At 37.5% G+C, this 19541-nt stretch overlaps 1 protein-coding gene across 3 annotated transcripts in view; it reads left to right on the forward strand.

The window, feature by feature from the left end:
• DPP10 (dipeptidyl peptidase like 10) overlaps positions 1 to 19541 on the forward strand; it is a 182967-nt gene that overhangs the window by 47459 nt on the left and 115967 nt on the right. For all 3 annotated transcript variants that reach the window (XM_008497029.2, XM_030453986.1, XM_030453987.1), the window contains one exon: positions 14139 to 14233. In XM_008497029.2, the coding sequence (XP_008495251.1) occupies positions 14139 to 14233 (95 nt within the window). The remainder of the gene's footprint in view (positions 1 to 14138; positions 14234 to 19541) is intronic.

A 19541-nucleotide genomic window follows, 5' to 3' on the forward strand; every position in this document is an offset into this window, starting at 1 on the left:
AATTGTCTGCTTTAATAGCTATAAGCTTGTAACTGATTTTTTTTTTTTACAGTTCTATCACAGGTAGAATGCTGTGGGATACAACAGTACTGTATTATCTTATATAGGAAGATCTTTTTCAGGATAAAAGTAAAAACCTGCTAAATAATAATCTCTGTAAAATAATTGCCTTCCTGGTAGCAAGTCAGAAAGAGGCATATATAAAGACATTTTTTGAAAAGGAGAGCATCAGTGCTTGCAAACTTTATCCTTGCAAAGTATAAAAGATAATTGTGTAGATAGGAAACCATTCTTGACACAAATGTCATTTCAAATCTTTCTGTGCTCTTCCTCATTATAGTGGGACTGTCCTTGGAAATACTGAGTGTTCAGTTCTCACTGTCTGTTTACTCAAAGAAATATTCCATCATTTGTAGTGACTGCATACCTAATATACAGATACCAACTTTACTTTTTCATGTGCATGGCCATTTTCATATATTATAGCTGAAGATATGTCTGAAAAGCTTGGTCATTATTCATTCTTTTTTGTTCATATTCAAAAAAAGTTGAGAATCACTTCTGGTGATGGAGTTTCAGGCAGCACAGTCTGAAAGTCCAGAGAAAGCACCCAGCATACTGTGCAGCCAGCATTTCTGAAAATGCATTATTACTAGAAACAAAAGTAGCATGAATTATTTACTTAGAAATATTAAACTGGCTTGAGAACACTGCTGGAAAGAGAGGGAATTCTGGGCCTTGTGAATCATTCATGAAGCCTTATTTAACACAGACTTCTTTCTGTCTTCACAGACCTGTTAATTGTATTTTATAACTTGTAAGATGTTTCTCTATGTTTCATTCTACTCATAGGTGGGTTATTCCTGTGCCTTCTGAGGAAGCACTGATCAGTACATTTATGTTAAGTCATGTGTTTGCTTTTTCACAAGTAAGGAGGTATGGAAAGAGTCAAAGTGGTACAGTGAAGCAAGAGGAGGCGTGTTAGAGAAGGTTTCTGGTTGATCATAATCTTAGTACCATTTTGGTGGATGCAGGAGGCTTTGGCACTCTAGTAACTGAACCCATGGGTAGTGTGATCTTCAGCTGCCTCCAAGGTTGGCTCAGCAGTTCCCAAAGGAAGCCACTGTCTTCTCTACTTCTTTTTAATAATTCTAAAATAATGTTACTATTTTTATATAAGGATTTTATTAAGTAGCCCATTGAAATCTACCTTATCCCCTTCAGTGACACTGTAAAGCTATTTGTGGCAACAGTCTTTCCTTTTTCAGGCCATCCCAGAGTTTAGCCCCAGCAGGAGTGAGGACTATTGCATACTTAGGACAATCAAGTTTTAGCACTAGTGATGCTCTCTTTTCTTGCAAATAAAATATCCTGGGTTACATAAAAACCTTTTAGCACATGTGCTGAAACATCTTGCTTTAGTGATGAGGCTTGATCCAGGTCTCCAAATGAGAACAGAAAGAGCCTTTCCATTAATTTATCCACAATCCATATTAACTCTTAGAGACATGTTCACATAAAAACTGTTATGTGTATTTAAATATTACAACTACTGACTTGAAAAATGTTGCAGGCTAGTCCTCAAATACTGTCTTCTGTAATGAGAGGAAAATTATTTCTTAATGTTAGTAGTTTCCTGTGAGGGGAAAAACATCATTCCTTATCACTTCTTGTGTTATCTTTAATAAGTTCTTAAGATTCTCTCTAAACAAAACTGATTTTTACAAATGCTCTCATAATGTTAATGAGGTGCTGGGGCATAGAATAATGCAGAGCATTTATTACTGTTAAGCATGTTCCTCTGAGGTATTATCTGCTTTGCAAAGCATGTCTTCTTATTTGCTACGGCCTTTTAAGGATAATTTCTGGCTTTTTGATAGTTTATTTCATTATTATGTGTAAGAGGGCAGTATAGGTGACTTTGGTAGTCCCTTCAGCATCAGTGTCACTGTTTGGACTTTCTGAGTTCATCTGGAATTGCCTTGAGGTAGCTGATTCTGCAAACTGTTTTTACTCATTTAGCTTCCAGCCTTCAGTTCACCTGGAGAAAGTTTCATGTAAGTAGAACCAAAAATGAAAAGAAAAAAAATACAAAAAGAAATTATCTAAGAGTTAGAATAACTGTAAATGTTTAAAAAACTGTCTGCTTGGTGAGACCTAGAGCTGTGGGAAAGAGCTTCTCTTAGAAAAGAAGATGTCTGGAGAAACAAAACTAGAAACATGTTTTCTTTTACATCCTAGACTTGACAACAATTTATCCCATCAAATGCAGTGCAGAACCCCTGTTCCAGTGCCCCTTTCCTGGGAAGGAATGACCCTATTTCTCCTTCAGCTGGCTGTCTGAGCTTAGGTGTTTCACACATAATTTCAATCTTTATTACAGTATATTCCCAATGTAAGGATGAGGAAGCATAAATAAACCTATCATAATAAATTAGTTAGAAATATTGGTCATCTTATGTGCTGGACAAGTGAAAAATATGATTTGCTTTAATCCTTCTGGCCACCAAAATTTTTATTGCCATCTAACGAAGACATCAGAGGGCACTTTCCATTGCTGCCAATGACACCACAAGCAGTCATAAAATAAAGTGTTATGTAGAGAGCTGTGTTTCTATGCCCAGGTTGTTGAGGGAAATTGTAACTCAAAGGATGCAAAGCTAGACAGGGAGCTTTTATAGCTGCAATTGCTTTGAATGACAGGCAAAACAATCTGGATATGAGGTCAGTATAAGTGGTGTAGAAAGCATTGCCCTTGTCTGTGCTGGGCAGTGTTTTCCTTCTCTGAGTTAACAGTCAGAAGTAATCTCAATATCTTAAACTTTTTAAGTATTTTTACATTTCCTCTGAACCATTATTCATTCATCATCATCACCCATATTTTTTTTTCCCTAGGAAGTATTTTTCTTCCTGAGAAAACTCAACTTTGGTCTTTACTCTTGGAGAAAAAAAAATGGGATTCTGCATTACAGAAGCAAATGTTGTTTCAAGCAAATGTACATGCTTTTTTATATGACAAGAGGAAGTCGGGGTCAGTGCCAGATTTGCAGGTCAAAATCCTGTAATCTGTGCTCTGAAAGAATAAGGATAGTAGGCAATAATGGTCCCTTTGGGCTTGAAATCCCTGAATCAACTGTGTATAATGACTGCAGTTTATTCTGTTTAAATCAGTTCTGACTGTCCAACTCTATGTAGCTGGAATGTATAATTTGGAAGACAATCCACATCAGCTACTGCAGATGAATATGTGGACTGCTGAGCAGCTTTTCATAAGAGACTTCAGTGTCAACCTACAAACTAGAATAAACTTCATGTTTAGAACTACTGAAAATGATCTGAATTTTGAAAAAAATGGAACATTTCTATCTGTGTTCCAGCTTGGTGCATGAAGATTTTCTTTTAAATGCATGGAAAATGAAAACAGTAGAACAAAATCTGTTTGATGAATTCAACATCAGGAAAATGTTTAATAAACATGATAAAAATGAGTAAGTGTGAACTGTTTTAATATCTCTCATTTAGCAAGGTATTTAATGTTCTTCCAAAGGATATTATTTAGTGTTGGAAATATAGATATTCTGCCAAAGTCACAATTACATCAAAGCAAACTTCATTCCTCTTAATTAATATTTATGGATCAGCCTTTGTTACATCCCCTGTAACACATCCTTGGTAATGGAGTAGAGGAGAAAAAGCAAGGGTGCTTCCATTAAGGGTTTTCTCATTACATAATGGAATCTTATTCTGGATCCATTCATTTTAATAATTACAGATTATGAGCACTGGATTTTTATTTTTTCTTTCATCCTCTAATTTATTTAGTCCTTCCAGCTATTTTCCTGTTATTTTTTGATATATATATAAAAAAAATCTCCAAACAGGTGTGTTAAACTTTTAATGGAATAATTTTTAGGTAAGTAAAGGAGTTATTGAGCAAGCATAGATTTACTAAAAAAGTTACCATTTCAGTAATAAAATGACAGTTAAGGAAAACAGGAAACAAATAAAATCAATACTACTGTTAAACTAGAAGGGGAGCACAATTCATATGGAAAATAGGAGATGAATTGCTTGAATTGCCTGATCAGAAGGAGCTAAGCAATATAATTCCCTGGAATAATCAGTAGGATAAACTTGGAACCTTAATTGAAATGCTTACTATTTGAAATTAAAAAATTAAAGTACAAAGAAAAGCTCTGTTGTTTCCCTGTGCACATCACACCTGGAGCAGGTCTGTGCTTCTCTTTTTGTGGGGAACATGCAGTCAAATTGCCACCAGATGTTGGTGCTGTTGCTGGTTTTCCAAGAGTACCATTCTTGAACCTTTCCTTGATTTTTCTTCTTGCTGTAATATTACCACTCAGGTACTTTTATTATAAAGTAATTGCATAGAATAGCTGCAGAAAATGTCCCTAACTAACATGTCACCTTTGTAATTTTCAAAGTGGGTAAAGTAATGCACAGGAAGATAATGTTAAGATAGAAACTTAATTGCTTGTCTTTCGTTCCCTTTGGAAGTAATATTTTATATTTGAGCCAAATAAAATCTTTTGAGTATTTCAAAATACAATTAGAATCTTTCCAAGTCAGTATGAGGGGTTTTGGTTGATCTCTTTCTGTCTGAAATTCGACTGACTATTTCTATCTGAAATTCTATTCTATATTCTATTGTTCTATCTGAATTCTATCTATTTTCTGAATGTTTGTATGAGGCTGAGCCACAGAAGTGCTTTTTCTGTTTGCACCCTGAAGATAAGAGTGTTTCAGAGCTCACTTCATCCTCCAGATCTTCTTCCTGCTCTTACAGAGCTTGCACTGAGTGTTCTGTGTGGGACAGAACCCACTGGATCGGGATGGGCCCAGTCCTGGGCATCCCACACAGTTCCTGGCTCTCCCTGTCTGACTCCCCACACTGCAGCAGACCAGTGCAATTACATGGACAGATGAGACAATGATAGCCAAAAGAAATGAATGCCAAAGGAAATTCTGCCAGTATTTTTAAATGTTGATGCCAAATTTGTTTCCATCTCGCTGTTTATTCGAGACCTTCACGCTCACCATCTCATTTTCAGATTATCTGGTATGGGTATCTCTCAAAAACACCAGTGGTTTATGTGGTAGGTAATGTGGTAACTAATGAACACATACAAAACCAACACCTCTTAAGTCCTTTTCTTTCTAAGTTATATTTAGATACACAGGATTTAATACTTCTAGGCAAAAAATTTAATGGCACCAGTGGCTTTTGAATGCCTAATTTCTATTCAAAGTCCAGATGACTAATTAGTAGAAATAATTTAACACAGACTGGTATCTTAGGTTCATAAAAAGATACAAACAAAATCACAAAACAGTGCCATGAAATCCTTTATAGATTGCTGGTTGCATGATAACTCTCAAGAGCTAGTGAGCTTCATTTAATCAACATCTCTTACATCAAAATGAGACACCTGCTAATTTGGAAAGAGCAGGTTAAATAATTAAGTGTGAGCAGAAAAATTCCTTTTTATTTTTAAATAACAGAGAATATTTTGTTTATCCATTGGCACTATAAAATAAAATAATAAATCCTGTCAATTGAGCAGTTCTGTGACATTTAGCTGCACCTGCTAAATTGTGTGTCCACTGCACTGTGAAACAAATCTCTCATAAACTCCAGTACAGTCAGAATTCTAACAAAGATGTCCAAGTTCTAGCAAAGCTGTTGGATTCAATGCAATAAAATTGAAGCACATGGTAAATACCTCACTGAAAAGGGCTGAGAGTCAATGTGCTAGTGGCTTACTGAATTTCTTGTATCTACTGCCAAAATTGTGATTATTTTTTAAAATAAGAAGCACCTCTACTGCACACAGATACTTGAAGTTATTATTCAGTATCATATTTTACAATTTAATTTCATTTTCTGGGGCAGCAAAATATGTCTTACTGTTTTCTGTATTTCAGAAGTTCCAAGTAGATGTAAACTTGATATCTGAGATCACAAAGTTTTAACTTTTCCTGCCCAGTAGTTAGCAGATACTCTTAGATCTGCACACAAAGTAGTAAACAATAAGAGGTGATTGTTTTTTACAGATAATTAGCAATCCCTTCTACCTTTTGTTCCATGTCTCACAGGGTGTATGGGGTCACTGGCCACCTGGTGATGACATAAGTAGCCAAACCAGCAGCTTTCTTGGCAAGTGTTTCCTACAAGTGGCTGTGTATTGCAGCACTTTAGGAGGCTTGCAGCCACTGTGTAGGGCCTCAAGAGAGACTTGTGTGTGTATAAAAGAACCATCTCTTGTCTTGTTACTATAGTTCTTTCATATTAGTAAATAAATAGAAAGCATTTTTTAATCTTTGGAGTAATTTCCTGGTTTTGCTGAGGACTGAAGGTTCAGTACTATTTGTGAATGGGGATGCACTCCCGCATGTGCTGATAATAGAAGTGGCAGTAGAGAGCCATTCAAATTAGGCTGGATGGAATTACATATTCTCCTAGTCACTGAATATTATGACACACTCCAGATAATCAAGATTACTTTCATTCTTAGATTATTGTCTCCCTGTATTGATTATGGGCCAAAGTTCAAGGCAGTCAAACTGTTCATTACAGAGGAGAGTTCACTTCTGTAATGGCTAATGAGGTACCTTCCTTGTGTGGTTGATGCTGTGCCAGGTGTGGTAAATTTGGTGATGGTTGCTTTCATTATAGTAGAAAGGTTACTCTGAAGAAGTGAATAGTTATTAAAAATAAGGAAAATGGAGCACTGAATGTTACTTGCCATCATCATACTCTGAAAATTGTTATTTAATGGGATTTATATGCATTTTTGTTTTGGGACATAATACATTGTCCTCTGATTTCACTGACTAAAGTTATAGAGGTACAGTACATTGATGCAAGCTCATCCCATCCTGAATTAAATTTAGGGTAAGATCTGGGTAAAATTAATTTGATATTAAAATGAATTGGATATTAAATGTATATTTGTTTCATTTTTCGAGTGTCCTTGAATACTTATTTTCCATAAAACCATCTGCCAGTTTCTTCCATAGCAAATAATCTGACTCTAGACTATCCTTGCTCTCACTTAGAGCTTAGATATTGCTTTGTGTAACCACATCCTCTGCGTCCTCTCTTTTGGTTACAATTTCTTCAAGATGAAGTTTACTACAGACTTGGAACAATTTCCACGTGCTACAGAAATTATCTGGAGGTTGGTATGGCATAAGCTTCAATATTGTCCATGTAAACAGGGAAATCCTACACTCTAACCTTGTTTGCCTTTGATGTGGGAGTGCCAGATTCTTACGGGCCTCATTATACAGCTTGATAAGGACAGCCCTGAGGCTTGTATTTTATTTGTTATCTTTTTACTGCAAGCCCACAGCCTGAGTGGGATGGCAGTCACTGAGCCATCAGCTCCTCCCTGAGACACCCTCAGGCAGACAAAAGGGACTGAGCAAAAGGCAGCCCTATGGCTGCTCCCAAGTCTTGACTCTAATCTGTCCATGGCCACTCAATAGCAATTTTTTACTTGTTGGGTTTGTCTGTGAAATGCAGGTTGCATCTAAACCCCCCCAAAATTAGAACGATGGTGAGCACTTGGGAGTATTTGAGAGGGACAGAAGCTCACATTGCTATCGAGAATTATAATTACATAGGAGCAGAGAAGCATATAAATGTTCTTCCCTTGGAATCATTCTATTTTATCCAAAGTGCAGTTTTGCCAATTCAGTAATCTGTGTGGAACCTATCCCTGGCCATGCTGCCTGCTCCAAAGCAGAGCCGACTGCTGTTTTTTTCTCTTCTTCTCATTTCTTCTCTTCTCAGTAGAAATGGCTGAGAACTCCCAAGGCTGTCAGAGAAGTGCTGCTGGATTGAAGTACCTTATTATCTCTCTGGGGAAGAGCTTGGGATAGGATCTGACTGAGACCAACAATTTGTTTCCTAATTTTCTCAACAGTCCAGGGACATGTACATTGTTTGGGCAACAGCTGCCTGAGTCCATTGCCAAGCTGGCTCAGTAATAGTCCTCAGTGCAATGCAAGAGAGCAACCAGAGATTTATCATTTTTTTTCCTGTTGCCATGTAGTTGAGAAAGCTGAGCGGTTTTATGGGAAATTGAGGAAAGGTGGAATGTTCAGTGCTAGCAAAATTACGTCTACAATAATGTCTGATGCTTCACCATTACTGCACAATGTGGGGTGAGAAAAGCAAAATGCTGGTATAACTTTGCCTACTTTTCCTCTTTAAAGTCTGTAGCATCTTAAGCACAGTAGATTTTAGTAAGTTGAAGTCCTTACTTTTTGTTGTGTTTGTGTGTGCGTGTGGTAGCTTTATTTTTTTTGGTTTTGGTTTGTTGGTTTTTTTTTTGGGGGGGGGGGGGTCTGGTTGGGTTTTTTTGTTTGTTTGTTTTTAGTGGCTTATTTGTTTGTTTGGTTTGGTTTGTTTTCCGGGAGAATAGCTAAATAAAAGTATAGATACCAGAAGAGATCCAGCAGTAATGACATGATGGACCTCAGTGGGGTCTCAAGGCACACGAGCAGTGATGTGGCCTATTAGGAAGCCTCTGCCATAAATACTGCTCCTTCCCCTCCTCTTTCTCATGGTGTTGATTCACTGTTAATTGTGTTTCAAATAAATTGGAACAGACTAATAGGCTCAATTCTATTATCCTAGCTTATAACACCATGAAATCATGTTTATTGCTTTGCTCTGAGGGGAGAAATTAATATCCCTAACATTTTCCTCCAAGTAATGACAGAACTACAGATGGAGATTTCTACATTTTAAAAAAGTGGAATGAGCAAAGTATCAGGAGGAATGGCAGAAATAGTAAAATCTTTTGCTGTAGTCCACTAACTGACTGCTCCTTGGGTTAGAGAGCTGCTTCCCAGTCTTGCTAATACACAAAGATTTTTGCATTTTCATTTATTTTTGTTTGCTTTGTAGTCCTTTGTCTGGGTGTATTCTAAGAGTGAAGGATACTTTTATTACTTCTGATAGGACATTAATTATGGCAAAACTCCTATTTTCTTTCACCTTTTTGTAATTTTTACACAGCTCCTTAAACTTTGTAAGTTAATATCCTGCAGTCCTGTGGTGTAGTGACAGAAGGCTAAAGCTCAGCTGTAGCTGTGTTATTTTGAGTATGCTCTTGAAATGGAGAAAATTATACAGACCCTGCTGGTGTGGCCTGGATTTGGGAAGTCTGAGGGAGCAGATCTGTGTGGAGCTGCTGTGCTCATGCCCAAGCAGAGTCCCAGGGGAGTAGAAAAGAACTGCAGAAAATTTTCTCCATCCAGAAAGACTGGAAAAGAAATAGCTTTGACTACATCCAACAAGAATGGAGAAGAAATAGCTCCAGCAAGCTATTCCTGCTGTTTGCCATGGCTGGCAGGATCAAAGCCCTCAAGAGATTGTAATTTAAGGTACCAGCTAAAAAGTCAATAAAATTGTAGGAAAAACTTGGGAATTTCTGAATTAGAACAATTAGAATTCAATTCTGAATTAGAACAATTTTGCAGTTATGGCAGTACATAGGAGAGGAATGTATTTTTCAAAAAGCTGGGTGTGATGGTTTAGTTTTGCTCTGAAAGCCAAGCTGACAGCACACCTGGATTCCATAGAGTGTCTGGGGACAGCCACAGTCCAGTCCCTGGGACTTTATTCAGCTTTATTCTCTGTGGTTATGTCCATTCAATGTGTCTCACTATATCTTTGCTGTCTTTGTGAAATAATTCACCAGTGGGCAGTCATGTTCTTTCAGCTGAGCTGGTTACAGACATTACTGCCTGTGGCTGGTGGATGCTGTCTCTGCAATGAGCATTTCCCCACCTGCTTGACTTCAAGAAGGCTTGGTTTAGCAGTGCTATATATTTCACTGGTGTACCTTTTTCTCCTTGTATATCTATCCCCCAGTGGATCTGTTAATATTCATGAGCTGTCTACCTTTTCATTCCCAGCTGAAGTGCTGGCATGTGGATAACAGCAGCTGTAATAACAAACCCTGTGTAATTGCATGATAGGGCAGAAATCTGCATTTTTATAAATGAATAGTGATGGTTAAGGAAAGTCAAAGATTTTCATAAATTGAAGTAATCAGGACCACTGAAAATCAGTATGTGTTGACCTCATGGTTTGATACGGTATCTGATAATATGATTAGGAAAAGAGGAAGATACATTGATCATGGGTGGAAATTTGAGTTTTCCGGGTCCATCCAGCATGCTTAGTAGTTAATTTGGATTTGAAGAAGGTGGGAGAATAGATTTCGTGCAACTGGTTGTTTTCCCAGTTTCTACTTGTTATCCCTTTCTGCACAAATACACAACATGTAATGAACATAAGAAAAAAACCATGTAATTGCTTTAGATTAGTCTGATTAATCCATCAGTATCAGCATAACAGTCAAGATCTGCTCTCTTGGGCTCTAGCTTCATGGTCAGACATCTGTGTAATAACTGAGAAGTTCAACTTCTCAGCAGAGGTCATTTGCTTGTGTATGGTGAATGCCACTGTCACTGTGCTGCTTCTGTGACATAAGATCTCCCCCTGTTTTTTGGTTAGTTGGTGTTGCACATTAGAAGGTGAAAGAGAAGTACAACACCTGTGAAAGTCAGAAAGGACATGGATTACCTATGAGTACAACTTTCTAAGCTATTTTGTATGGGGAATCTTCTCTATAATGAAAGGTTGTCTGTAAGAGCCACAGTTACCATTAGAAACAGGTGCAGAGTAAATATTTTCTTCCTCACTACCAAAAGGCTATTAGAAAAGCAGTGAAAGTCTTGTTTGCCTGACTTATCTGAGGTACTGAAATTTGGTCTCTATCTGTACTATCTTTGTTAATAGCTATTTTATTTAATTACACAAACACTTAATTAGGCGAAGATTTGTCTAGCACCTCCTGTTTATTAAATCAGAAGGCATTCTCTATCTTAATTAGCATGACACTTTTTATAATCAATGTAATGAAATGCCATCTGCAGTTCTAATAATACTGTGTACAGCAAAGGCTGATTGACATATCTGTTGACAACAAGGTATCAGCATTCTCATATGTTTTTCTTCTTTAAAAAATAGTAGAACATAAGGAAGAAGAAGACTGACTTACTAATGCTGCTGTTTGTGCTGCAAAGCAGAATTTAAACAAACCAAAACACAGTAAATATTTTCAGTGGGAAAACAAGCACTTATAATCACTGGGTTAACACCATCAGTAATTTCAAAAGATGACCCTGAAGACTCCTTATTCCAGATACTGTGGAGCAGATTTTCAGCACTATTTGGATATTTCTCTCCATCTCTTTCCTTCACTCTTTAGATGCGACTTATGCTCTTGAGACTGATAGATTGCCACAGGATCTCCTGGCTTCTGTGCACAAAACTGCCCCACTACAGATGCTGCTTTGTCCCTAGCAAAGGCTTTGGGTTTGCCATCAAACAGTGAACAAAACCCTGTCAGATTTCTGTAATGCTCATCATTTGGAAGTGAGGGAAAGTTAGGATGTGACTGCCTTCAGCATGTTACTGCCCAGTACTCCTGGACTCCTGCTAATCAGACTAAAATTTGGAGTGGTATGAACGAATTAGCCAGCAATGAGCTGTCTGTGCTCTGTGTACCTTCTTTAAAAAGTACTATGACAGAATGTTCTATCTTTTAGTAGTGTCCTTAGATGGATCATTTGGCTTTTCAGAACTGCAATTTCTGCCTGTCCAAGAGGGTTTTATGTAATACTACTCTTTGTTATAAATTAAATGAGCATTTATTTGAAATCAGAACTCTGCTTCCCTGGATGGTTTTGTGAAGTGTCAGGAATCCCTGAACTTGCTTGTGGTGAAGATACCAAGATAATAAACAAAATAAATCAATCACTTGTGTAAATGGACAATGTTAAGGACAACACCCTATTTTCTTTTGTAGACTTTTTGGCCCTAGGTAACAAAATTTTTTTAAAAACCCAAATTATTTGTGGCTCTTGCTTACATTTGAACTGTCAGTGGAAAAGATCATTATTATTTTGTATGACCATTAACCTTCTCCATACTGGCAAGCTTTTGATTAGAATGAGTCTTCCATAGAAATTAATATGATTACTTTTGAACACTGTATTTATGCTCAATGCTTGCATAGCATTTTCATAGAATTTTGTATCTGAGAATCTCCATGGATTTTGCAAGCAGTTGTTTAATTTATGCAAAACAGGAGGTAACTACCGACTCCAATATAGAGATAAAAGCCTGAGGTCACTGGGAGGTATAATTACTGTCAAGTAAAAGTCTGTCTTTTGAAAAGGTCTCACTGTGTTTTCTATTTTGATAAGATGAATAAATTTTCTTCTAACATGAGAACAAATGGCTTTAATTTTTGTCATTCTTGATATTTTCTGTCCCAAATGCTGTTGCATACCATGTTTATAGCTTGCAAGAAGAGCCCTAGGACTTTGCATTTTACTTGTTGCCGTGTTAGCAATTTTAAAGGAAAGTTTGTTATTTGGGTGAAATGTTCCTGGTTACATTACTTAGGGATGCATGAAGCTGTAAATCCTGTTGGCCAGGTGGACGTGGATGTAGGCAGCTAGAGAGAGTTCTGTTCTGCTGCTTGGATTTGGGTGGCATCTTGGTCTCACCTCTGGACAAAATGTCCATTGCTCAAAGCACTGCTGAGGCAGGAGGAATGACTGTGGGCAGTTGCTGACAGCTCTTCAATGTCTCTGGGTTTTATGTGCTATTTCTCACATTCAGGTTTACTCATAATTGGGGTGAGCTCTTGGGCCAGGAAACTTTATTTTCTAAAATTTTTCTTTGCACTGTGGTGCAGCATCCTTGGGGATTTGCAGTGCTGGATACCCAAAAGCACACATGCAAAAATACCTAAAAGAAGTTGCAAAAACTGTAATGTCCTATATTAGCCTGAAGCATGAAACCAAGATAACCTTCTGTAAAATGTTGCCTCTTTTTATTATTCAGAATGAGCATTTGAAATCTTTTCCTTTACAACAAGGTGTTATTTCCACATTTCACAGTCTAAATTTCCTTCCTAACCCAACAGCTCTGATAATTGTGTCCTGAAATCCATCAATCCCACCCAATTTCCCAGCCATGTTCCTGAAATAGCTTAGTAAGCTCTTCAAGTGAGGTTTTTTTAATATTACAGAACATGCTGGAGGACACTCACTGGTGCTTTACATACAGCTACATTTTTCCATTAAGTAAAGCATATTTTTTGTAGCATAACTTTTTTTCTCCAGTCATGTTTACTTCCCACTTCATAAAATTCAGGGATCTGTAATGAATTCCTGAAGACTTTACTGAAAATTAAGAAATTTCTTTTGTGTTCCCTTTAGGCTTAATTTAGAACTCTCCTGATGTTTTCTGCATTTTTATAACAAAATAGTTTTCAGTTGAATAAATATAAATCTCTCGCATAGGTTTTGAAAACATGAAAGAATCAGCACTCAGTGTTTTCAATATTTTAATAGAGAGAGTTGGAAATATGGAACCAATTTTTTTTTTCCTTTTTTCAAAGCAGTACTCAAATAATTGTGGATTTCTTTGCAGTGTTTTCAGGTATTGATATAAACATGTACAATTTTGCAAGTGTTGATAGAAACAGATACAAAGCCTTTTTATTGGAGACTCAATTTTTAATTTTTTTTTCTTCAGTTGTAGAATGATTAAGTTTCTCTTAAGCTTAAAAATCAAGTATATGTTAGAAGGAAGGATTTCCAGCAGTCCATCCCACAGTATTTATTGAGTATTCTACTAATGGACCTGTTCAGCTTTAACACTCCTGTGCTTACGTTCAGCTTCTGTGATCTGGTATTCTGTGGCCCAGCACTAATCAAACAGGACAGGGACTGTCTTAAGATACAGTACATATCTTTTATCCAGCCAGTTACCAGAGATACAGAATAGTACAGTTTTGTAAGAATAATTTCTAAGGAGATAGGTGATTATGATCTCCAGCAAAACCTGCCCCCCCCCATCAACAAAGTTAGATGTTATGACTTCCAGTTCTCCCCTCAGTCTTGTTTCTATACTGTAATAAAGATATTCTAATGACATTAGTATGCCAGTTGTCTCTACAGATGCTGTATTAAATACTTAATATGTTTGCTAACTGTTAATGCCTTTGTTGTTGCAGATACAACAGTGGTGTATAAAACCAGGAATGGACATGTTGTTGAACTGAATGTAGAAACAAATACAACTACATTATTATTGGAAAATACAACTTTTGTAAGTAATATATTTTATCCACATATTTCATAGTGGAAGCCTGATCACATATTTTTTTCCTGGAAGAGGAGTCATAATATTTAAAGGTTGTAGAAAATATGTTTATAGCCTAGACTAGATTAAATATAAGTAGAAAGTATAATCCATTCCTTTGTCAGTGAATGATTTTTATTTTTTATTATTTTATTTTTTGTTTTATTCAGCTAACCTGTAAATAACAGATGTTGGCAGATATGTTGTTGGCTTTACTACATGCTTTGTTCAGGCCATCTGAAATATCATAGCAGGCATATATGCTGGTGAACCTACCTGATGTCTATTACAGTAAGAGATTTCATAGAATGAGGGAATGCTACTAAAAATGTTGAAAGCTTTTCACTAATTGAAAAGGGGAAGAGTGTTCAAAAATGATACGAAGATTTTCCTTTAAGTAATTAAATATGCAAAGAAAAACATAATTCCTAATCCTGCTAATCTCTGTTTTACTTGTTTCTCTGTGCTTTTAGAGGAAAACTAGTTCAGGCATTATTCCTTCTGGCCAGTAAATATTATATACTTGAGTGGTTTGTGTCTGTCTACCAGTAATTGCTAAGAAATGCTTTGATGCCTTAGTCTGCATTTTCTTTCACTTTGCTTGGTGCTGTTATCCTCAGTGATACCACTTACATTCCTTCATGTAATTCTCGTTTATCAGGGTTTTGCAGCATAAATGTGTGGCTTGTCAGTCTTTCCTCATATATACTCCATGCATACCACTGACTGGTATTGTTAATCCCTCTATTTTTGATTTGGTAAAATCTTTTGCACCTGCAGACCCAAGAGGATGACTCATTTTCATCATCAGTTTTTGGATCTTTTCTGATACAGATTCCTCCCCTCAAAGCATAAAGACCTTGGTGACCTTTTCTTCTAACTCCTTGAACTAGAAAGAGGAGAGCAGAAGTTCAGGAAAAAGAACATGACACTGATTTCTGAGGTCAATGGAAAAATGAAGGAGAGGGGAGGAGAGAACTGTGTTTTAATGGCTTGTGTGTGAGGCTCCCTTTCTGTAAGCTGCACCCTCCCATGTGCTGGGATGTGCCTCAGGGTACCTCTTCACCCAAAAAAGGCTGTCAGACACAATTAAAAGTGGGTGAAAAGGTGGAATTTCCTTGAAGTACAAATTACAAAGCACTGCAGAATTGTTTTCCCTCTTACCTGTGTACATGTGTATGAGCACTTGACTGGCTAAGTAGAGGAATAATTGTGTCAGGCCTATGTATTGCCTTTAGTGCAGAACTTGAACAGAGGCAGCTGCTTGGAAATCCCTGGCTATAAAACTTGACTATAATCATAAGACTTGAGTTTCCTCACAGATGAATTCATACACTTTTGGCTCCAATTATTTGGCTCATGCAACGTCAGGTGCAATGCCAACATGACAAGCTAGTGAGGCCATTATGGTAAAGCAGTCTTGCCAGTAGTGATGGATCAGTTGCTCTTCTTATGTTTTTTTATGGAACTAATTTATCCTTAAATCACACACACTGAGAGAACTCTGGACTCTGGCTATCTAGTTTTAATTAGAAGTATGGGAAAGTGATCCAAAATGGGTAATATTCAAGCAAGCATTTAACAGTTGTGTATGGAACAGAAACATAAAAAAACCTGTATGCTTTTTCCCACAAAGCTTCTCTCTGTATACAGTCAAAAGCTAAGAGTATTAGAGGTGAATAAAGTGAATTCTGGCAATCATATTCACATGGAAGTGGAACAAAAAGCTGAAAATAGAAGAATCAATAAGTTTGTTGATGTATGTTTGGCTGGGAGCGATGGGAAATGTCCCTGTGCCAAGTCGTCTGTTGACAGTGTGGCCAGCAATCCTAAGAGAAGATCATAGCATTACAGACTGTATGGCTGAAATCAAAAGCTGTCCTTTTCTTCTAAGCTTCACTGTCCCCACATTCACACTGCTAGATGTACTCTCCCAAAGTCAGACACCTAAATCATTAATAATTTTCCTCGCTCAGCGTCACATCCGCTGACTCACTGCTGTGTAATTAGAATGGTGCTTGTGGAAAGGCTCTGCAGAGCTGTCTTCTACTAATAAAAAATCCAGCACAGATCCAGCTTAGGCAGTGGCAATGCAGCTTCCCTCATTCTTCCATATCAAAGGGTTTTAGTCATGGAAGAGTCACCTTTTGATGGGAGTTACAAGACTGCTTTCAGTCAGCGTTCCCTCTCCTGTTTGCCCCTCTGCTCAAGCAGCTGCAGAAGTGGCAGATTTTTCTTAGGAATGTTGATAATTGTCCAATGGAAATTGAACTGCCATGATAAATTCATTGCACACAGGCAAGGGGCAAGTAATAGATTTTTGTCACTACTGATTGGGTTGTACTAGAACCAGGAGCTCTGAAGAGCTGTCTTGTTTTCCTCATTACTAATCCCCTGAAGCAACCTTCCCCTGTGTACAGATCACTGGCTCTTCTTTTGCATCTTAGAGGCTGCTGGTTTTGTGCACAGTTCATGTCTTTTATCCTTCTTTGTGTTGCTTGCTTTCTCAGCTCTACTGAAGAGCTGCTGTGCTCACTATGCATGTTTACAAAAAAAGTAGACAGCCTATATAAAAAAACCAACCCATATATGTTATATATATGAGATATCTAGAAAAAAAAAAACTTTAAGAAATACCTTTGAAAACAGGTGTGCAACAGGGAAGAAGACAGACTAGTGTTTTTTCCTTCTAAGATGACCATTTCTTTTTTGTAGTAGTGTCTACCTAAAGTTCCTGAATGAGTGTATTTTTTTTCCAGTTTCATTAGGATTTAATCAGAAGTAGAAGATATTATTGCACCTCATTTTATATGGAGTCCTTTTCTATTATCAATTTATAATCAAGCTATTAGTAAAATGATTTGGCCTTTATATAATTAAACTCTCAGTAAAGCAGTATTGTTGATGGTAAATATAGTGACAAGCATGAAAAGAATAGCTTGTAAAGCACAGAGAATATGTCTTAGCATCTTTGGAGACCATAATTTGAAGACATTTTTTAATTCATATTTGTCCTCTGAGTGTGTGTAGTGAATCCTGTTCAAGCTGTGTAATAAACAGTTAATATTCTGAGCCAGAACCATATAAATGTAACCCAGCTGGAAGCTGGACATGTCTTCTATTAAATGGATCCAGAAAAGCCCTAGACATTAATCACTGTGTGGCATCCTGATGTTTGCCATGCTGCCTCTATGTCTGATTACAATATGTTCTCTATCATCTGTCTGAGGTGCCTATCACCATCATCATCATGAGTGACATGCCTACCAGTTTTTCAGCATTTAGCAATACTTAATTACACATTCTAGTTCCAAAATAAGTAACATTATGCCACATTTATCTGAGTAATTTCAATCAGGCATTTTATTTATACCTTTTGCCCTCAACTATTATATAAAATCACTACGAGCAGGTTACTGGTTGACACAGAACCCAGCCAGGAGGTCTGGCTGAGCTAGAGAGGAGAACAAGAAGGAGCACATGGTTTCTTTTGCTCAGGGGAGGTTGTCCATCTGGTCCTCTATCATGCTTTTAGCTCAGCCTCTCTAGTCTGATTTATGAGTCTGAAATCCAAAACCAAATGAAAAAAAACAAACACAGAGAGACTGTGTTTTCTGTTACTTTCCAAATGTTATGAATCCTCTTAAACGAAGCCTTTAGAAATTTTGCTGTAGTGTCTTCTTTTAAAAAAAAGCTGCAACTATTACAGAAGTGCTAAGACTGTAACTTGTTAGTCCTTGGTCCCACTGCTTTAGCATGTAGAGTTATTTGGATACCATGCATACAAACTAACAAACACATAGTCCAGGACCCTAGGTCAGAAATTAATACAGTGTGACTCCTTAAGCATTTTGAATATAAATAACCGGATGTATTTTGAGTCTTCAAAAAAGAGGCTATTGATTTGTTTGCAGTTCCTGATGATACAAGTGTAGTTGTTTTCAGTTTGGAAACTCTAAAATAGAGTCTTGTGTTTACAATGTTTCCCCCCAGCTCTCTGTTTTGGACTCTTCTTAAACCCAGCAATTTGACTTCATTTCAGTGCTTTTCCACATCTTTTTTCAATCTTAAGGGGAAACTTCAACTTGGTTCAGAGCAGATCTTCCTAAGTTGTAAACCTCTTTCCAGGAGCTTTCTGGGAGTATACCCTAGAGTGTGCTGTGTTGTCATGTAACTGTGGAGCATCTTTTGCACAAGGATGAAGAGAGAAGAATTACTTCTTGATGTTTGCTAATAAGGAGATGGCATCAGAAGGGCGAGCAGAGCAGTAGTCTTGGCTCATGAATCATGATTAGGCTGTAGCAGCCCAGAAGTGAAAAACCTTTGGAGGCCGTGCAGCAAAAAGTGGAGGATGAGAGTTTTAGTCCAATCAGACTTTTGGCAAGGACTGTCTTGTGCTGGTTTACAGACCTTTGTTCATAAGCAATCATTTTTTTTGTTCTGTCTTCCTCACCACCATGCCCCCTCTCTGTTTTGATGAGGAGACTTAGTGCAGCTTCTTAATGCAATTATAGTTCCTTTGTTGATTAATGTTGATAAATGTAGACTAATTTATATGCTTATATATTAAGAGCCTTGTGCAGAGCTTAATGAAAGGCTTAATAAAGTTAAATATGTTAAACAGCAGTATATAACCTCATACATATCACATACAGATTAGTAATTGTTGCAACACTGGACATTTTAATTATCCACACACGTTGTAAATAGGTGGCTAGGAACATGGCAGCACTTTCTCTGGTCTCTGTAAATGCTCCTCTAAGTGTTAAATAACCCTCTCAGCAAAACCTTTTCAGTAGAAGGGTTTTTAGGAATTAGGCTTTATTGTTGCAGTGTACCACTGTGCACAGAGGTGGGAAAGCATGACAAATGGAAGGTTTTGCAGTTGCTGTGCTTTGGTGGTGGCCATTCCTTTTTGTCCAACTGAGGGGGTTTTTTCAGCATTCAAAGTTCTGGGGACAGATCTCCAGACTGTCAGCTCAGAGTACCTCTGTGTGGGCTGTCTCTGAGTAGCACCCCTTATGAGATCATTCCTTGGTTTAAGAATGAGTTGAAGGTTAACTGTAGTGAAATGAGGCAACCGGGTGCCACTAATTCCCAGGGAGTGGTGTGAGCTTGTGTTAAGCCCACCTGTGCCTGATTAGGGTGGGCCCCCACTGCGCATGAGCAGGATTAGGGGGCCAACCCTAATTAGGCACAGGTGGTCTTAACACAAGCTCATGCCACTCCCTGGGAATTAGTGGCACCTGGTTGCCTCATTTTACTACATTAACTG

Source organism: Calypte anna, chromosome 7, assembly GCF_003957555.1.
Source record: "Calypte anna isolate BGI_N300 chromosome 7, bCalAnn1_v1.p, whole genome shotgun sequence".
Lineage (NCBI taxonomy): Eukaryota > Metazoa > Chordata > Aves > Apodiformes > Trochilidae > Calypte > Calypte anna.